The 16,950-nt window shown below is 37.7% G+C and overlaps 1 protein-coding gene across 1 annotated transcript; it reads right to left on the bottom strand.

Annotated features, from left to right (window-relative positions):
- Positions 1 to 1,633: 1,633 nt before the first annotated feature.
- Positions 1,634 to 7,524, bottom strand: LOC126712944 (uncharacterized protein At4g13200, chloroplastic). Its single transcript, XM_050412497.1, has 3 exons — positions 7,184 to 7,524; positions 3,758 to 3,912; positions 1,634 to 2,090 (listed from the first exon to the last, which is right to left on the bottom strand). Exons 1-3 carry the CDS (start codon positions 7,410 to 7,412, stop codon positions 1,824 to 1,826), a joined length of 651 nt encoding a protein of 216 aa, XP_050268454.1. The 5' UTR covers positions 7,413 to 7,524; the 3' UTR covers positions 1,634 to 1,823.
- Positions 7,525 to 16,950: the final 9,426 nt, after the last annotated feature.

Raw genomic sequence — 16,950 nt, 5'->3', positions numbered from 1 at the left:
TGAGCGTCGATCAATTTTGTGTATTTGGAGTGTGCTTAAATAGGTGACGTACTTGCATATGAAGAGTACCATGAGAGTTATCCAGGGGAAGAACATAAGCAAAATGTCTAATGAACACTTTTGTTATTGATAGGCCAAGAATGTATTGACCCCTTATGATTAATTAATTGATTAACTAGCCAAATTTATTAATTAATCAAATTAACATACAAATACGTGGCAGCACAAACAAATCACTAAATAACTAAGTATGTAGTGAAAAATAAATTTGATACGGGTGATTTGTTTACGAATGAGGAAAACCACCGAGACAAAACTCCACCGGGTGATTTTAAGGTCACCACTCCCAAGAATCCACTATTATCACAACAAGCGGTTACAAGTAAAGGAATCACAGTACCTTATATCAACCTACAGTTGAACTCTTACCCTAATACCCAATTGGACTTGTTCTGTAGTAACAATCTCTCCTTTTGATGCACGGCTCCTAGTACGTGACTAACCAATCTGATGCACGAATCCCAGTACGCGACTTACTCCTTTACACGAATCCAAGTACGTGACTAACTCCACAGCAACCCTTTGATGTTGTAGTGGATTTGCAGCAGCTTCACATAGAAACACCAATAAAATCTTCAATGTTGGTATAAGAAACTTTGCTTGGTTATAGAACTCAAAGGCATACAAGAAACGCAGCAAGAACTCTTTCTTCTATAGGAGGAGGCTAAAGTTTCAAAAGAAAACCTTATGAAACTCTCTAGGGTTAGGTTTTTCTTTTTTCACCTCCTTTAAATAGAAGCTTAATGGGCTCTCCTATTCTAAATAGGTTTACACAAACCTTAAGCTTTCCTAGTCCAATAAGGATTATACAAATCCACAAACCTTGGGTTTTTCTAGTCCTATAAGGATTATACAAACTCATAAACAAATAGCCTTTTAGAATAAAAACGTTGCTGGCTATAGTCTGAATCCCGTAAGCTCGATAGATCGAGACATCTGTCGAGCTTTAATGAATCTCAATAGATCGAGCTTCTATCGAGAAGGTATCGAGACCTGCAAATTGCACTTTTCTTAAGCAGTTCTTGAGCAATTCTTGAGTAATCTTCATGTCTTCAATTTAACCACTTGTAATAATCATCTTGAATCTACTTAGATTTACTCAAATACAAGTAAAGTCCGTTTTGTCAAAGGATATGCCAATTACATAAAAAAATGTCCCTAACAGTTATTATTATTTCCCTTATTAATGGTAATTGTGTTTAAGTAGCTATTAATATTTAAATCTTTATTTAGGGAAATTTATGTAAGATATATATTATAATGTATGTGAATTTTGTGCATAATTTTTTTATAACAATCCATTAATTCATTGTTACTATAGTCATCCTATTAAAAAAGTGTATTAATGTGGGAAAGCGCATTCTACACTTCTTACTAAAGTAAAACAATTTCATTTGGCATAATTATTTTTTTTAGTAAAAGTTCAAACATAATACCGAACGCAATTTATCAAAATAAATTTAAACATAATACAATCTATCAGTACACTCTGAAAAATGTATTCAACTACTAGGATGCATTCCAACAGAATACAATCTCAAAGAGTATTAAACCCAACTTAGCATGGTGAGAATTTTAGTATAAAAACCATCTAGTATAGATAGCTGATCAGATTCATGGAGTTCCTCGTGTTTGGCCCATTCTTTTGGCATAATCAAACTTGAGTAGTTATTTAGTGGACTAGACAATTATTAAAAGTGGGGTGAACTATATCACAAGACAAATTTATTGTATTATATTCTAGAATAGGTTACACTCATAAATCAGTCATCATTTGACACCCCTAAAGCAGGTTCCTGCTTATCAGCAGGACCTCTATCTGGCTGGGACATGGGGGTAGTCGGACTCGACAATGAGGATGGATTTGCAGCACTAATCTCACTGACCGTTGATGATGCAGTAACAGAATCAACACTATCAGTTGCTGGTGTTGTATCTACTATAGTAGACTTCGGAACTAGTCCTTGTGCCTCCATGGCCTCCCTTGCTGCTTTCTCCTTAGCTTTTTTGGCTCTTTCCAACACATCTTCCTGCATATCATCAATGAATGAAATATTCTCCTTTTAAAACAGTGATGGATTGAATCTACAGTACCCAAAGAACAGATATGCCATAATGAAAGGTCTTCCATTGCAAATTAAGAAAAATGTGCCCCAAGTAAATTCGATAAATCGTTGTTCATGATTCTCCTGGACAAAAGGAGTTTTAATTCCATTTATAAAATCAAAGAACTAAACATTTTCCAAATAATATATCGGCATATGGCAAATGGGGTCTAGGCAACAACTGATCATTGTTCTTCATGATTCTCCTGGACCAAGGACTTTTAATTCCATTTATAAAATCAAAGAACTTATCATTTTCCAAATAATAGATAGGCCTATGGCAAACGGGATCTATGCAACAACTACCTTTGTATTTCCCCACATATGGCTATTATCAAACATTCTGAATCCAATAGTGTTCACCAATCCCTAATGAAAGTTTTCTAGAACAATCTAGAAACTTCATATACACTGAAGATCCTATTATCAGTTAACTTTGTGCACCATCCACAGATTGAAACAAAATCCACTTACATTTTCGGCTTAAGTGCATGAACTTTGAAAGAAACCCACGAAAAAAACTTACCACCGAAAATCTGAAACCGAAGAGCTATGGGAGACTGGGAAGGGAACTGGAAATAGAGCAGCTCAGATTGGGAATGGTATTAGAGCAGTTGGATTGGGAACAAGAGGAACAAAGCAAAGAAATGCAGAGATTAGAAAGGCTGAAACTGATTTGGGAATTGGTGTGTTTTGTGGGTTTTCTTTTTCTTTTTCCTTTCTTTTTGGTGTGGATCGAATTTGGGTAATATCCACACCCGACCTCATAATTTCGAATAAAACCCACCTAATTATATTTACCCATGACATTTTGTAAAATGCCCGACAATTTTGAGTAGGGTCAGTTCGGGTACCCGTTACCGTGGGTAAAAATCCGGGTGGAAATCAAGTACAGGTGCTTAATGGGTATTGGGATCCGGGTATCCATAAGTAAAAGTTTCGGGTCAAGAACAAGTATACCTGACCCAAACCTGGTCCATGGTCATCCCTACCAACTCCTAAGAGAGAGGGACACAGAGAGCTCTTCATTTGGCATATTATAATACTAGATTTACAAACAAAGCTCCATTTGATTTGGAAAGAAGATTCTAAAAATGGTTTTAGAAAATCCTACTTTTTGCAGCACAAGAATGAGAATGAATGATAATAACAATTGAGTTCATCAAGATTATTAAAATTGGATTCTTTCATCATTTCTACATGCCACTTTTCATAATTTAGCTAAAAGTACTGATTGCTTGCCAAATAACAATATTACAGTCACCATGCTATGCAGCTTTGTCCAAAGATGGGCACAATTGTGATCTTTAATTTTGATTTACAACAATATATTTGGTGGAAAAGTGTTAAATTTCTTTAATAAAGACACAGAAGCTTTTACTTAGTTACTACCTCTTTTAACTTATCTTTTTTTATAAAGTACCTCTTTTAACTTGTCTGCAATAGAAATCAGCATATATGTGATCTTCCACAAGATTTAAACTGTAAAAGAAGCTAGTATTGAAAAGAAAGACAGTAAAATGACGTAGAAAGTAGCTTAAAACCAGAAAGAAATCTAAAGAGAATCTACTGCAGTTTGAATTGCCCACTACCTGGAAGTCCTGTATTTGCTTTTGTTGCTCAGCTTGCAGCCTACCAACTGCACTCAAAAACTCTCCAACTGTAGACTCAATACGTTCATTTAAGGCTTCTGCTAGAGCTTTTCCCAAGAAAAATGCATCCAGAACACCTCTGCTGTCACTATCACCTACAAGATTGAGAATGAGTAACTCATTAGTCATTACAGAGATAATAAAGGAAGTGACATTCTATATTAGAAATGTTATATAAAAGATCAGCAACATTTTTTAGCAAACTTTTTTCAATAAATCTAAGTTTCCTTCTTTCGTCCATCACTAACTCTCTTCATGTGAAGTGAATCACATGCTTTATCAAAGAAAAATCTCTCCATGTATGGGCTAGAGATGGTATATGTAGAATAGAAAATAACGTTCTGCATCACATCATGAAACACAAATTGGTAAGGTCTGTAACACTAACCACCCCCCCCCCCCCCCCCCCCAACCCCCCCACCCCCCAAAATAATAATAATAATAACCCAAATCCCACACACACAAATGAAAAAAAAAAAAAAAAGACTATACTGGCAAGTGAAGAAACGAAAATTGAAAAGAGAGGCAAAGGATATTGTTGTAAGATGCAAAACAATAATATAGCAAGCACCACAACAGTAACACACAATTTAATGTGGTTTGGCAAACTCTATGCCTACGTCTACAGGCAATGCCAACAAAAAATCCACTATCAATAATAAGGATTACAACCACACTCAAAAAGTCTCACTAACTGTCACAAAAACTAACCCAAACCCCTAACACACCCAAAAGCTCCCTCATACTACCTCACAAGACAAAACTTAGCCTTTAACTCTCTCACAAGACAAAGCTTTACTCGTAACTCTCACACCTTAAACAAAGATGCACTACCAGTCTACCACTATATTTATAGGGACTAGAACACCTCCCTACTTTTCTTTTCAATGTGGGACTAACTCTTTTAATAGGATTAGTGCACCTTCTTTTTATTTGACTAGCCAATGTGGGATTCCAAAACCAATAAAGAAATTTTTAAACTGCACATATCATGGATTGGACTTAACAGATATTAATTATTCATGTCATCAAAATCTGCTAGATCAGTACCTGTTTTTAATTAGAAAAGGAATGTGTAGAAATGGTCCTAGTAGGCCTCCTCACAAAGATGTCCCAAATTACTAATTCAATGAATTTCTTTCCAGCTATAATATTACATGTATAAATTCACACCGTTAAGATGATCCTTCCATCAAAAATGAGAAAGTAAGACAAAAGTTACAGAGAAGCTAGAATAACCTACAAATGACAAATGCTTTTCATGGCCCTGGCAGGTTATATAACGAAATCTTATACTGAACATCCTAGGGTTATTCCCTACAAAGGCACTTTTTAGAGAGAGAGTTTCTTGAATCATGAAAGTGAGCCACTTTGTGGTTGAGTGGAACAACAGGCCATCTTGAGACAATAACTTGTATTTTTTTGTGCCCCTGGACTCTGAAAACCAAAATGAAGATGCATTTATTCTATTAACCCCGTCAAAAGAATTCTGTTTTGGTTCAAGAAATATATTCTAAAGTAAGTCACACACTTTAGTTAAATATATACCACCTAGACTCAATCATCAGCAGACTCAGTGTTGGCAGCCCATCAACAAGTCTAGAAATGTCCAAAACTTAAAGAGTTACTTTTGCAATTTAGTTGTGCCTAGGATCAATGCCTTTAAGGTTCTACTCTCCAAGCAAGCTTCCCTCAAATCAGATAGTACATATACAATAAATTCAGCATTCATATATTCCCTTTTCATTATGATCACAAGTCACCAAAGTATCATTAGTCTGCGGACTTATCGAGCCAGAGTTGCATCATGAAAAATGCATGAACCGACCCCAGCTTCATCAGTACTAGCTTAAGGGTAATTTAAAGCCCAAATTTGTAGTAAAGCCTAAACTAACTGGTTGCTAGCAAGAATTAGTTCAAATTTATCTCACCCACAATTGCACCAAAAGAAATTCATTCACTGGAATAAGAGTTTTTTATTCACATAAGCTATGTTCAAAACACCTTAGCAGTTTCCTACTTTCCCCAGGGAGATTGCTGATTTCATGATGCGCACATTCACTACGTCTCTGTTTAAACAAAATTCCATGATTTCCCTGATGAGAAGCGATTTATGGAACTTTTGTTAGATCATTTTGAAATCCATCCATTGCCTCCATAATGATCTGCTAGACTTCCCATTTCTTATTAGCATTAGCCAATAGCCAATTTCATGACCTCGTCTACCAACTTCAAAGTTCATCTCTTTGCAACTACAAGACTTACTAGCTCCAAATTTATATGAAACTCAGTTTCCGTAAAGAAGAATACGATGAGAACCAAAGCATATTTCACATATTACACAAAAAAATTAAGCAGAAAATTAATATCAGACCTATATAGTTACAAAGGGAGGAAGAAAATTACAATGGTAGCCGAAACCAAAACTACTCTCTCAGCTGAAATTATTATATAGAGAATATATTCTAAGAGCAATTCTAAAGTGGTTGGAAGCAAATCTCAAACAATGAGGGAATGGGAAGGATGTTAAGTTGCTTAGAGGGGAAACTAGTGAAACAACTCTTCAAAATCACTTTTGGAATTTCAGTTCTAATCAGAATGATTTGTTAAATCCTCTCAAAGACCCTTTACAAATGCCTTGACTTTGCTATTTATAGATGCAAAGTTGTGTGGCTTACGCTAAACTTTTTCTAACTAATTCTTGGTAATTCTGGGCTAAAATCTTTAACAAACTAATTCTTAGCCAAGCTTTCTTAAATATGCCAATTACAATTTGTGACAAAAAGTACTCTAAACTAATTGTTACAAGAAAATTGTAGCCCAAAGGGTACCCTCCAGGTCCCCTTTAAATTTCAATCTCCAATGAAAAAAAAATGTTACAAAAAGAAGATACAAGGTGTTATACAAGTGCATTGCATCAAACTTCGATACAATCACTGAAAAGACAAAAAACACCAACTTCTCTCTATGTTGAATTATAGAAATTAGAAACAAGTTATTCATCCCTACACTTTTTCTAAGAAACCCACTGGCCACTAGATATATAAGTTTAACAAGTCACCACTTGAAGGTCATATTTAATGAGAAATGTTTTGTTCAGATAAATTAGTTTGGATTAGGATTAGTCTTATTGATAGATTATTAGTCAATCATGAATAAATTCAGATATTGACAATAAATTAAGAACAGCCATAACCCATGAATTTCTAAGTTACAAATTATTAGCTAGTCTAGCCTCCCTCAAAGTAGTCCATTTTATCAAATCAAAAGGCCTGGTCACCTCAAAGCAACCAATAAAAAATTGGGTCTTTATCATTCTACTACAAATAAAATTTGAGGAAAAGTAATGGGAATTAATAGTAATACCAGAGGCAGAACCACCATCAGCACCACCAGGTCTGTTGCTGCTATTGCTGTATATTCGACTTCCTTTGGGTCCAGAAAATCTGAGACCTTTGAGCTTGAGATTTGGGGAAGACAAGGTACGAGGAATGAGTGAGGTGGGTGCATAGGAATAACTACTATATCTGCTGGTGGTTGGTGAAAAGCAGCTTTGTAAGGAAGCTGCTGCTGAACCCAAACCCCCACTACTCATTTCTCTCTTAACTTTTCTGTCTCTTTTCTTTCTCACTTTTTCCTTTGTCTATGAACTATCAAAAGCAGTAGAAAATAGGTTTCTCTTTGTCTTTGACCTGCAATAAAAATCTGTCTCTTTTCTTGCTAAACTAAAAATCTCTGTGTTATATATAGGAGTCGGAACTCGGAAGAATGTGAGAAATGATTTCCAAAACAATACTTTTACCACAGTTTACAGGGGACAAGTTGTTACTTATTGTTATTAGTGTCAAAAATAATAATAATAATGGTACGGTTTAAATTAAAATTAATAAAAACTTATTATCTAAAAAAAATTTTGAGTAAAATATTATCTAAAATTTATTGTGAAAATATTGTAGATATAACACTTCTTAAAAAATTTAAGTAAATTTATACTTTTTTTTCATATTTATTGAGGTATCAATATGTGATCAATAAACATTAAAAGTGACGTCAATTGCAATGTCATGTAAAGTAAAAAAAATTATTAGATCTACCAGGAGGATTACTGATGTAGTCCTCTCTGACCTTCCAACCAATAAAATGCTATTATTTATACAAATATGACATCACCTAGTAATTTTTTATTTTTTATTCCTTCTGCTAATTAGGAAACTCACTTACACATTTGCACATTTGCATAAATGGCATCGTCTCATTGGTTGGAAGGACCACATCAGCAATCCTTCCTGTAGACCTAATAATTTCTTGTAAAGTAAGATCCACTACTCATGTGAAAAAAAAATATATATATTGATTATACACCCAAAATATTCTATAATTACCACTAAATTACAATATTATTGAAAAAAAAAACACTAATGAAATTTGAACATATCATATAACTTATTAAACAATTCATGTGACTAATATAGGTAGTGTGATTTATCACTTGATAATTTTATCACTCAACACGAAGTGGTTTTGATGGTATTTTCTTTTTCCTAGATTTATGGTATATGTAACATTGTTGAAAAAATCTTGTAGCTCTTTTTCTTTTCTTTTCTTTTTTTGAGTTTGGAATGTATCTCCACATATTTATTTGCTTTCTAATTAATATTTCAACAATGTTTAATAAAAATATAAACAGCTTCCAAATTTTCTAGTATAAATTCAAATAAAATAAAATACTTGTAAAGAATTTACTAGACTTAGCAGCTCCTTAATTCTTCTTCACAATATTCCTCCCATTCAATTATATCTACAGATTCAAAATCCATGAGTTGGTCCAAGCTACACCAGGTAAAATTCAAGGTGCACTTCATTGACAATGAGAGACGGTTGAGCTTGAGATATGAGATTGAGAATTTGGTTACGCTAACGAAGGGGTCACGCAAAAAACATGCACATTTTGGAGTCACGCCCAAAATGCTGATTTATTAGTGTTGTGCAAATAAGCCCAACCTTAAATCGTTTATTAGAATGAAGACTAACACTACACACTATTTCCCAATTTTTTGTCACAATTTTAATGTGGTAGACTATGAGTAGTTATCTACAACTTATCCATAAACCTACTATTTTTCCTCCACCACTTACGCTCTGTCACATAATAATTGTGGCAAAAAAGTTGTGAGGTAAGTTATAGTACTAGATTTTCTCTAAAAAGAATAATGTTTGAATGACAATTTATAAGAATATCTATGTGTATTATTTAAAGAAACATGTTTGAAACCTTGAGCTCCAACCAAAAAATAACATGTGTCTCGTCATATGCAAGTAAAATGCATTTGACTCACTTGATTGGTTATATATATATATATATATATATATATAAGTGCTTGATTGGTTAGATTAAGTGAATCATGTGAATTACACATGATGTAATACATATTGTAGGGGCACGATTTTGGGGCTCAGGCCCAACAGGCGGGTGATTCTGGCCCAAAAGTCCCTCAACAATGAATTTGTAGAGAGTAGGTTTAAGAACTAGGTCTTTGACAGAGGAAACGCAGTTACGACCAAGCCATGCAACCAGTTGGACGTAAGGATATTCCTTCAAACTATTGGAGTAATGGTCCCTGGGGCAGTTTCTTATACTTCTATCTCCTTTCTCTTTCTCTATCTTTTTCTTCCTTCTGCTTGCGATCCCCTTTCCATGGGGATCTCCCTCTCTTATATAGCATCCTTCCTAAGATCATGTCCCTACACTTGTCAACCACCTGACCCTCCACTTGAGTGCCTGTCCCATAGGTCATCCTTCCTTTTTTCTGTGAGTTGCACTGGCCAAGATGATTCTGCGTTCCTGTCCCTTCCACATTAATGCGGCTGGAAAAGTAGTTCCTTGGCATTTAATGCGGCAGTTGTGGTTGCCCCCCTTCCTGAACGTCACGCACTGTTCCTTCGTATTGGGTGACCTCTCGCCAGGTACGGAGTGCGAATTGGACACTTAATTGGCGAGTCCGAGGAGGTATTCCTCCTCGGACGCCCCTAAACAGGCCCGGCCCATCATGGTTGGGATGGGATATCCTACGCCCGTGCCTTTTCTTCTTATCGTGGCTGGGCTTGGTACATGAACTACGGCCCAACATCAACTGACAGATTTTACCCCCCACACATATCATCCAAACTTTTTCACAAAACACACCTTTGACACTGAGAGAATGAATTAATTTAGTGGTAGGCATTATTTTAATTTTGATTTTGATGTGTGAAATTTATATGTGTGTACTCTAAATTTTGGGACGCCTAATAAAGAGGTTGCAATTTGGGTGTCTTAGATATGGGTAAGATATTAAAGTTTTTAGGCATTATTTTTGAGATTATATTTGGGGTAATTGCCTTAAGGACATAGATTAAAAAAAAAATAACAAATACTCAATTATGAGTTATAGTTCACATTTTTTAAAGAATAAAATACAAGTGTTAGTTATTCATTGTCTTACACATACAAATTTATTGTAGTTGTTTAATAAAGTATTAAATATGCCTAATCAGTGTTCTTACAATATTCATTAACAAAAACCTTATTTTTTGAGATATTAAAGTTTAGCTTCATTACGTTGGAACATTCACATCTAGCTACTAAAGAAAAAAAATTAGCTCACCAAAAGATTACTTTTTCTATTTTAGATATCTACTTTAATAATACATCTCATTCTTCTCTTACCACTCTATTTAAATATTCATTTCTTATTATGTCTTTATAATTGTTCCCAATAGTCATTTTTTATTTTTATTCTTTAGTACAAAGTGGAATAAAATATGCATTTTAATTTTTACATTTACAGTAATCATCTATATTTAGATGATATTGTACCAATGTGTACAAATTTGAACTATAATGCATGATCAGATGTGATTGTATTTTTGGTAATTTTTTACTACAAAATCATCTAAAATATATTTATATGCATTTTGCTCTCCCGATGTGATACCATAAAAATATGAGGTAAATCAAACTTGTGGGGCCCGACAGCAGATGGACCAGATCCACCTGTTCACAGGAAGACTTAAGACCCAAGCCGAAGAAGATAGTAGTCCAAGCCCAATAACGCAAAGCATCCATGTGCCAGAGAAGCCGCCGAGGAGGGTATAGCCCTCGGCTGGCCCAGAACTACACTAAGGAAAGGGGCAAAAGTGGCATAGGGATAATCTTGTAAGAAATCTGAAATATCTAGGAAAGGCTGCCCATACTACCTGTCCTAGACAGAGCTTTGCCTCTCACAGAGTCGTGTTCCTTTAGCCTACTTACCACTCCCCAACAACTCAGGTCTAAAACTGATGGGACAAGTATCAGTCTTGAAAGGGTCGACCCTACACGTGGACGAAGGAAATTGAACGCATGCGAGTATAAAAGAAAAAATATGTAACCTAAAGAAGGGGCCTCCAGTCCTACGGAAAAAGGGGGAGGTGCTTCAAAGGAAAAGAAATTGGAACCATGCATAAATATCTTAAGAAATCCACAGCCGGGTAAACACGACTTAGCTTTTCGATCCCACTCTCTACAAATGATATTGTATGGGCCCATTTACGTGCGAACCCAACCCAACTGCAGTTCCGCGCAAATCGTGTGCTTACAATTGGAGCCGTCTGTGGGGATGGCTTGCGTGTTAGCTCGAGCGGTGGCGAGTTTGAGTTTCTGTCGAACAAGAGACTATGAGGATGCCCGTATCACCGGCGACGCATTGTTGTTATTCCCAACATAGGCTCCTGCTAGGGGCTACGTTCCACGGTGTCAACGACATGGGCAAGCTTAGGGGCTTCAAACATCAGGCCGACTTCTTCCACCTTATTCGAGGAGCAAAACCTTCGGAAGAAGAATCATACAAGTTTTGGACAGAACCAAGGCCTTGCATGGTCCTCGGACCCAAGCCTCTGGGGAAACCAACTACTTAAAAAGAATCAGACAAGTTTTGGATAGAACCAAGGCCTTGCATGGTCCTCGGACCCAAGCCTCTGGGGAAACCAACTACTTAAAAAGAATCAGACAAGTTTTGGACAGAACCAAGGCCTTGCATGGTCCTCGGACCCAAGCCTCTGGGGAAACCAACTACTTAAAAAGAATCAGACAAGTTTTGGACAGAACCAAGGCCTTGCATGGTCCTCGGACCTAAGCCTCTGGGGAAACCAACTACTTAAAAAGAATCAGACAAGTTTTGGACAGAACCAAGGCCTTGCATGGTCCTCGGACCCAAGCCTCTGGGGAAACCAATTACTTAAAAAGAATCAGACAAGTTTTGGACAGAACCAAGGCCTTGCATGGTCCTCGGACCCAAGCCTCTGGGGAAACCAACTACTTAAAAAGAATCAGAAAAGTTTTGGACAGAACCAAGGCCTTGCATGGTCCTCGGACCCAAGCCTCTGGGGAAACCAACTACTTAAAAAGAATCACACAAGTTTTGGACAGAACCAAGGCCCTGCATGGTCCTCGGACCCAAGCCTCTGGGGAAACCAACTACTTAAAAAGAATCACACAAGTTTTGGACAGAACCAAGTCCTTGCATGGTCCTCGGACCCAAGCCTCTGGGGAAACCAACTACTTAAAAAGAATCATAGGGGGAAACCAACTACACAAAAGCGCCATTGGAGCTCCCTAACTCCCAGTCGACTGCTCGGATGGATTATTTATAAATCATCAGCCTTGGACGACATTTACGCGCTTATCACAGAATGTCCAACTGATATCCCGGTTAGTTTCTTAAGTTTGATTCATTACAAATTATCGGTATGATGCTTGATAGTGCTGACAGATGAGATTCGATTAGATCATGCTTCAAAGTAGCTTTATCACAAATATTCTCAAAGCAACACATACATAGGGCACATTCGTTCACAAAGTCGTGTTGCTCATTAGATCAACGCTTAAAACATGTAAATCAATTTCCATTTTTATTACGATGAAGAAATAGTACAGTGTACAAATGAAAAGCTGGAATCAGCCCACGTCAAAGCTTACTACATAAGCAAGAAAAGAAAATACAAGAAAGCTGGAGAAAGCCGAGGAGGTATGTCGGAGGAAAGGTTGGCTACAGCTCCGAGACCTTATTCTTCCCCCGCACCCTTACATGCCCATAACTCAGGCAGCCAAAGAGACCCAACTTGAACCTGACACCGTTGAAGAAAAGGTGCAGGGAGTTGAAGGTGATGGGGCTTTCTCTAAATATACACCTGCCGCAAAGCAGAGGCGCTGATGGAGGAAAACCCTTCTTCTGCCATACCAAAGTGTTGGCATGAACAGAGCCTGCTTCGGATTTTGGCTAAAAGAGGGAGAGACGCCGTTCTCCCCCGGTGGAGATGGAAAACTCTCCTGAACTTGTGCTTCCTGTGCCCATACCTTACTGTTATAAGCCTCATGAAGACACGGCGCTTCTGCGGCGGAGACATTTCTTTCTTCCCAACCCTCACTTTCAACATGTTATGCCAAGAAGGGAGAACTCCGGATAGGGAAGCTGTGATGTGGGAGAAAATCTGAAGGATTTGTGCGTATATAAAGCAACTTTCTCTCCTTCCCATTTATTGGAAAAGACAAGGTGATGGCAGTCAACTCATGTGGCGTCCCGAGAAACGCTACAGACAAAACAGTCCTGGCTCAACTTCCAACATCAACTGCAACCACAAGATTAAAGAGCCTCGTAAAGGCGCACTTCGGTCATCGTGACATCAAAGAGTACCACGTGGCCAGAAGTTGCAGAAATATCTCTTAATTCATGGGCTAGGTGGATTCGTGGCCCCGGGGCCGCTTTGTGTAAGGGCCCAGGTACTTTGGCCGACGCCGAGCAGCGGCCATGACCGAGGACAATCACTGTTGGGCACCTCGGGAAATGCTCAAAGATAGGGGAAACCAAGTACTGATGCAGACATTGGTCTCAGACAGAACCTAAGGCTTGCATGGTCCTCGGACCCAAGCTAAAAGGGAAAACCCAGTACCGATAAAAACCCAAGTCTCGGACTCAAGCCTCTGGGGAAAAATCAAGTACATAAGATAAAACGCATACGTCCTAAACAAAACCCAGGTTTTACAAAGTCCTCGGACTCAGGCTGCTTGGGAAGTCAACTGCCCGAATGAAGAAATTTCTCGGCTTAAATACTGGAAAAGGTTAAGGCTCGCGTATCATGGAGATGGCAGAACGACCTAATGATTGCCAACCTAAGGAGGCCATTCATCCGGTGGGTAACGTGTCCTCGGATAACTACTTCTTACACCTTATCGAGCATTTAATGCCCATCACGGCTAATTTTAAGATAAGTCTCACTCCTCACTGGTCGGATTGTTATGTTGAATAATAATCTTGTTAAAGTTATCGTGGCATCTTTTTAGGAACGATTACCTTGTCCTTAATTATTATTGACTCAAATGCTATACTATTATGCCGAGCAGCGCTTTCACATTTGCTAAAATATATAAACAAGACATACGAAATAGAGTAACAATCACTTTTATTAATATGAAAAATTGTTACAACATACAAGGAAGGGCTTAAACAAGCCTATACAAAAAATGAACTGCTAAAACAGTAACAACATCCGTAACATAAATAAGTAAACCATCAAGTGTCTTCTGAACTCGCCTTCAAAGTCTCTCTGAAATCTATGCCTCAGAACTGTTCATATCAGGAGAAGATCCTTATACAAAAATAATGGAGGAGAAGGAAGAAGAATTAGAAGACATGGAAGCACTTCAGCAAGCTCTTGTCACTGAAGAATGCGAGGGAAAAAGAAGATGGAGGACATGAGCGGGAAGGAGGAGAAGAAGAGGGAAGCAATGAAAAGAAAGTAAAAGGAGCAAAAGAGGGAGAAGGGGAGCCATATTAGGTATGCTCATGAGAGAGCGGATGGAGATGACAAGGGAAGTTTCCGACCCAGTCACACCGGAAGTAAGGTGTGACGAGTCCCTGCTTCGGATTTTGGCTAAAAGAATGGGGAGACAAATCTTGAGTCTCCGCCATCCTTGCCCTGACCGAGCCATCTCAAGTTTTGTTAGGGCATGGCGTTTCTGGGAAAGGAAGGATTCATTCATGGCCGACTACTATGGTGGGTGTGTTATTGGATTAGGAGTAACCAAATGGAAGAAGTAAACCACAAGAAGGGCCTGAGGGATTCAGATATGCAAGAATCACCTCTGGATCTCTCTCTTTATATAAGGGAGTAAAACAGGGGCATGTAACCCGCTCTGATCCTCGAGGAAATCTGCGAATAAATGCGCATTCATTCCATTCCCCCACGTTATCAGTAACCGTAAGATTTGGGGGGCCTCGTAAAAGGAAGATATTAAAAGCTCACTACGAATAACCGAACGGTATAAACGCATCACGCGCAAATCGAGAGAAACATCTCGTGGACCGGCACATTCCTTGGGGAGGTGAAAAGTCGCCGACGTTGATCAAGGGCCGAATTTAATGAGCCGCTATAAATGCTCAGTATTATCAAAACCCTCCTATCCAACTAAGGAGTTGGACAGCATGGTTTTGAGGGGCTATTGTGGGACCCGACAGCAGATGGACCAGATCCACCTGTTCACAGGAAGACTTAAGGCCCAAGCCGAAGAAGATAGTAGTCCAAGCCCAATAACGCAAAGCATCCATGTGCCAGAGAAGCCGCCGAGGAGGGTATAGCCCTCAGCTGGCCCAGAACTACACTAAGGAAAGGGGCAAAAGTGGCATAGGGATAATCTTGTAAGAAATCTGAAATATCTAGGAAAGGCTGTCTATACTACCTGTCCTAGACAGAGCTTTACCTCTCACAGAGTCGTGTTCCTTTAGCCTACTTACCACTCCCCAACAACTCAGGTCTAAAACTGATGGGACAAGTATCAGTCTTGAAAGGGTCGACCCTACACGTGGACGAAGGAAATTGAACGCATGCGAGTATAAAAGAAAAAATATGTAACCTAAAGAAGGGGCCTCCAGTCCTACGGAAAAAGGGGGAGGTGCTTCAAAGGAAAAGAAATTGGAACCATGCATAAATATCTTAAGAAATCCACAGCCGGGTAAACACGACTTAGCTTTTCGATCCCACTCTCTACAAATGATATTGTATGGGCCCATTTACGTGCGAACCCAACCCAACGGCGGTTCCGCGCAAATCGTGTGCTTACAAAACTTATCCGATATGATGAATGAAGAAAGGTTGGAGAGATATATATATATATATATATATATTGGTTATATAAAATAAGAAAAATACTCAAGTATTCAAATGACAGACAAATTTAGGACCAAAGCAAAACTCAAAATGAAACAAATATCACCACCTAAAAGAATTTAGCTAACGATATATAACTAAATTAGCTCACCACTCAATGAGATACATATTATCACTACTCAAAGAGATACATAAACCAAAACTCATCACTCAAAGGAATCTACCCAAGGGGTAAGAGTTAATTTAGAAGAAATTCATTTTTTTAAAAGCACAAAGGCTAATTTTCTAAAAAGCCTCTATATTCTCTTCGTTCCAATAAAATAGTTTTTTATAGTGCTAAGAACAAACCTCTAAGTATAAGAAAACAAAAATAGAAATTTGACTTGTAGAAACTAGAAATAAAATAAAATACTTATATGACTATGAGAACTAAAACATAAAGGCTGAATATTTCCTAGGAAACCTAAAATAAATGATCTTTAACTTCTTAGAGAAAATGACTTATTATTCTCCAATTATCTTCTGAATTGTTGGAAAATTCTGTTCAAAATAATGACCTTTTGCCACATAATCTGCTACTTCGCTCTAGTGTTACAATTCAAATGCTCTAAAAATACCGATGGGTTGGGCAGAATGATTGGGCGGTCCGGCAACTTTGGGGTTCGGTCAAAGTAGTTGACTGATGCATTGGTTTTTAAGGAGCTGGGAGATTTTAACTGCTTGGGGCCTTAACTTCAACACGGGTCAACTTGGTGGCTAATAGAATAGGAGAGAGTCTTTAAGACAAATAATTTGACACTTGCTGATGTGATATATACTAGTAGGCAAAAAAGTAATGTTAATAATGAACAAGGATGAAAACCAGAAAATACTTGCCAACTCAATTACTCCGTGATTCTCAAGTTGGGTTTCTAGAGGTTGTACTCAAGAGGTTGTATTAAGCTTTCTTCTTG

This window comes from Quercus robur, chromosome 2 (genome assembly GCF_932294415.1).
Source record: "Quercus robur chromosome 2, dhQueRobu3.1, whole genome shotgun sequence".
Taxonomy (NCBI): Eukaryota; Viridiplantae; Streptophyta; class Magnoliopsida; order Fagales; family Fagaceae; genus Quercus; species Quercus robur.
Note: the sequence above shows the minus strand (reverse complement) of the source record. Positions and strands in the feature narration are given on the sequence as shown.

Excerpts from the sequence above, each read along its gene's own strand:
- LOC126712944 (XM_050412497.1), bottom strand. The coding sequence starts at position 7,412 with ATGAGTAGTGGGGGTTTGGGTTCAGCAGCAGCTTCCTTACAAAGCTGC. Across the intron at positions 3,913-7,183 it reads TGATGGTGGTTCTGCCTCTG|GTGATAGTGACAGCAGAGGT; the intron begins GTATTACTATTA and ends TCAATCTTGTAG. Across the intron at positions 2,091-3,757 it reads AGCAAATACAGGACTTCCAG|GAAGATGTGTTGGAAAGAGC; the intron begins GTAGTGGGCAAT and ends GATGATATGCAG.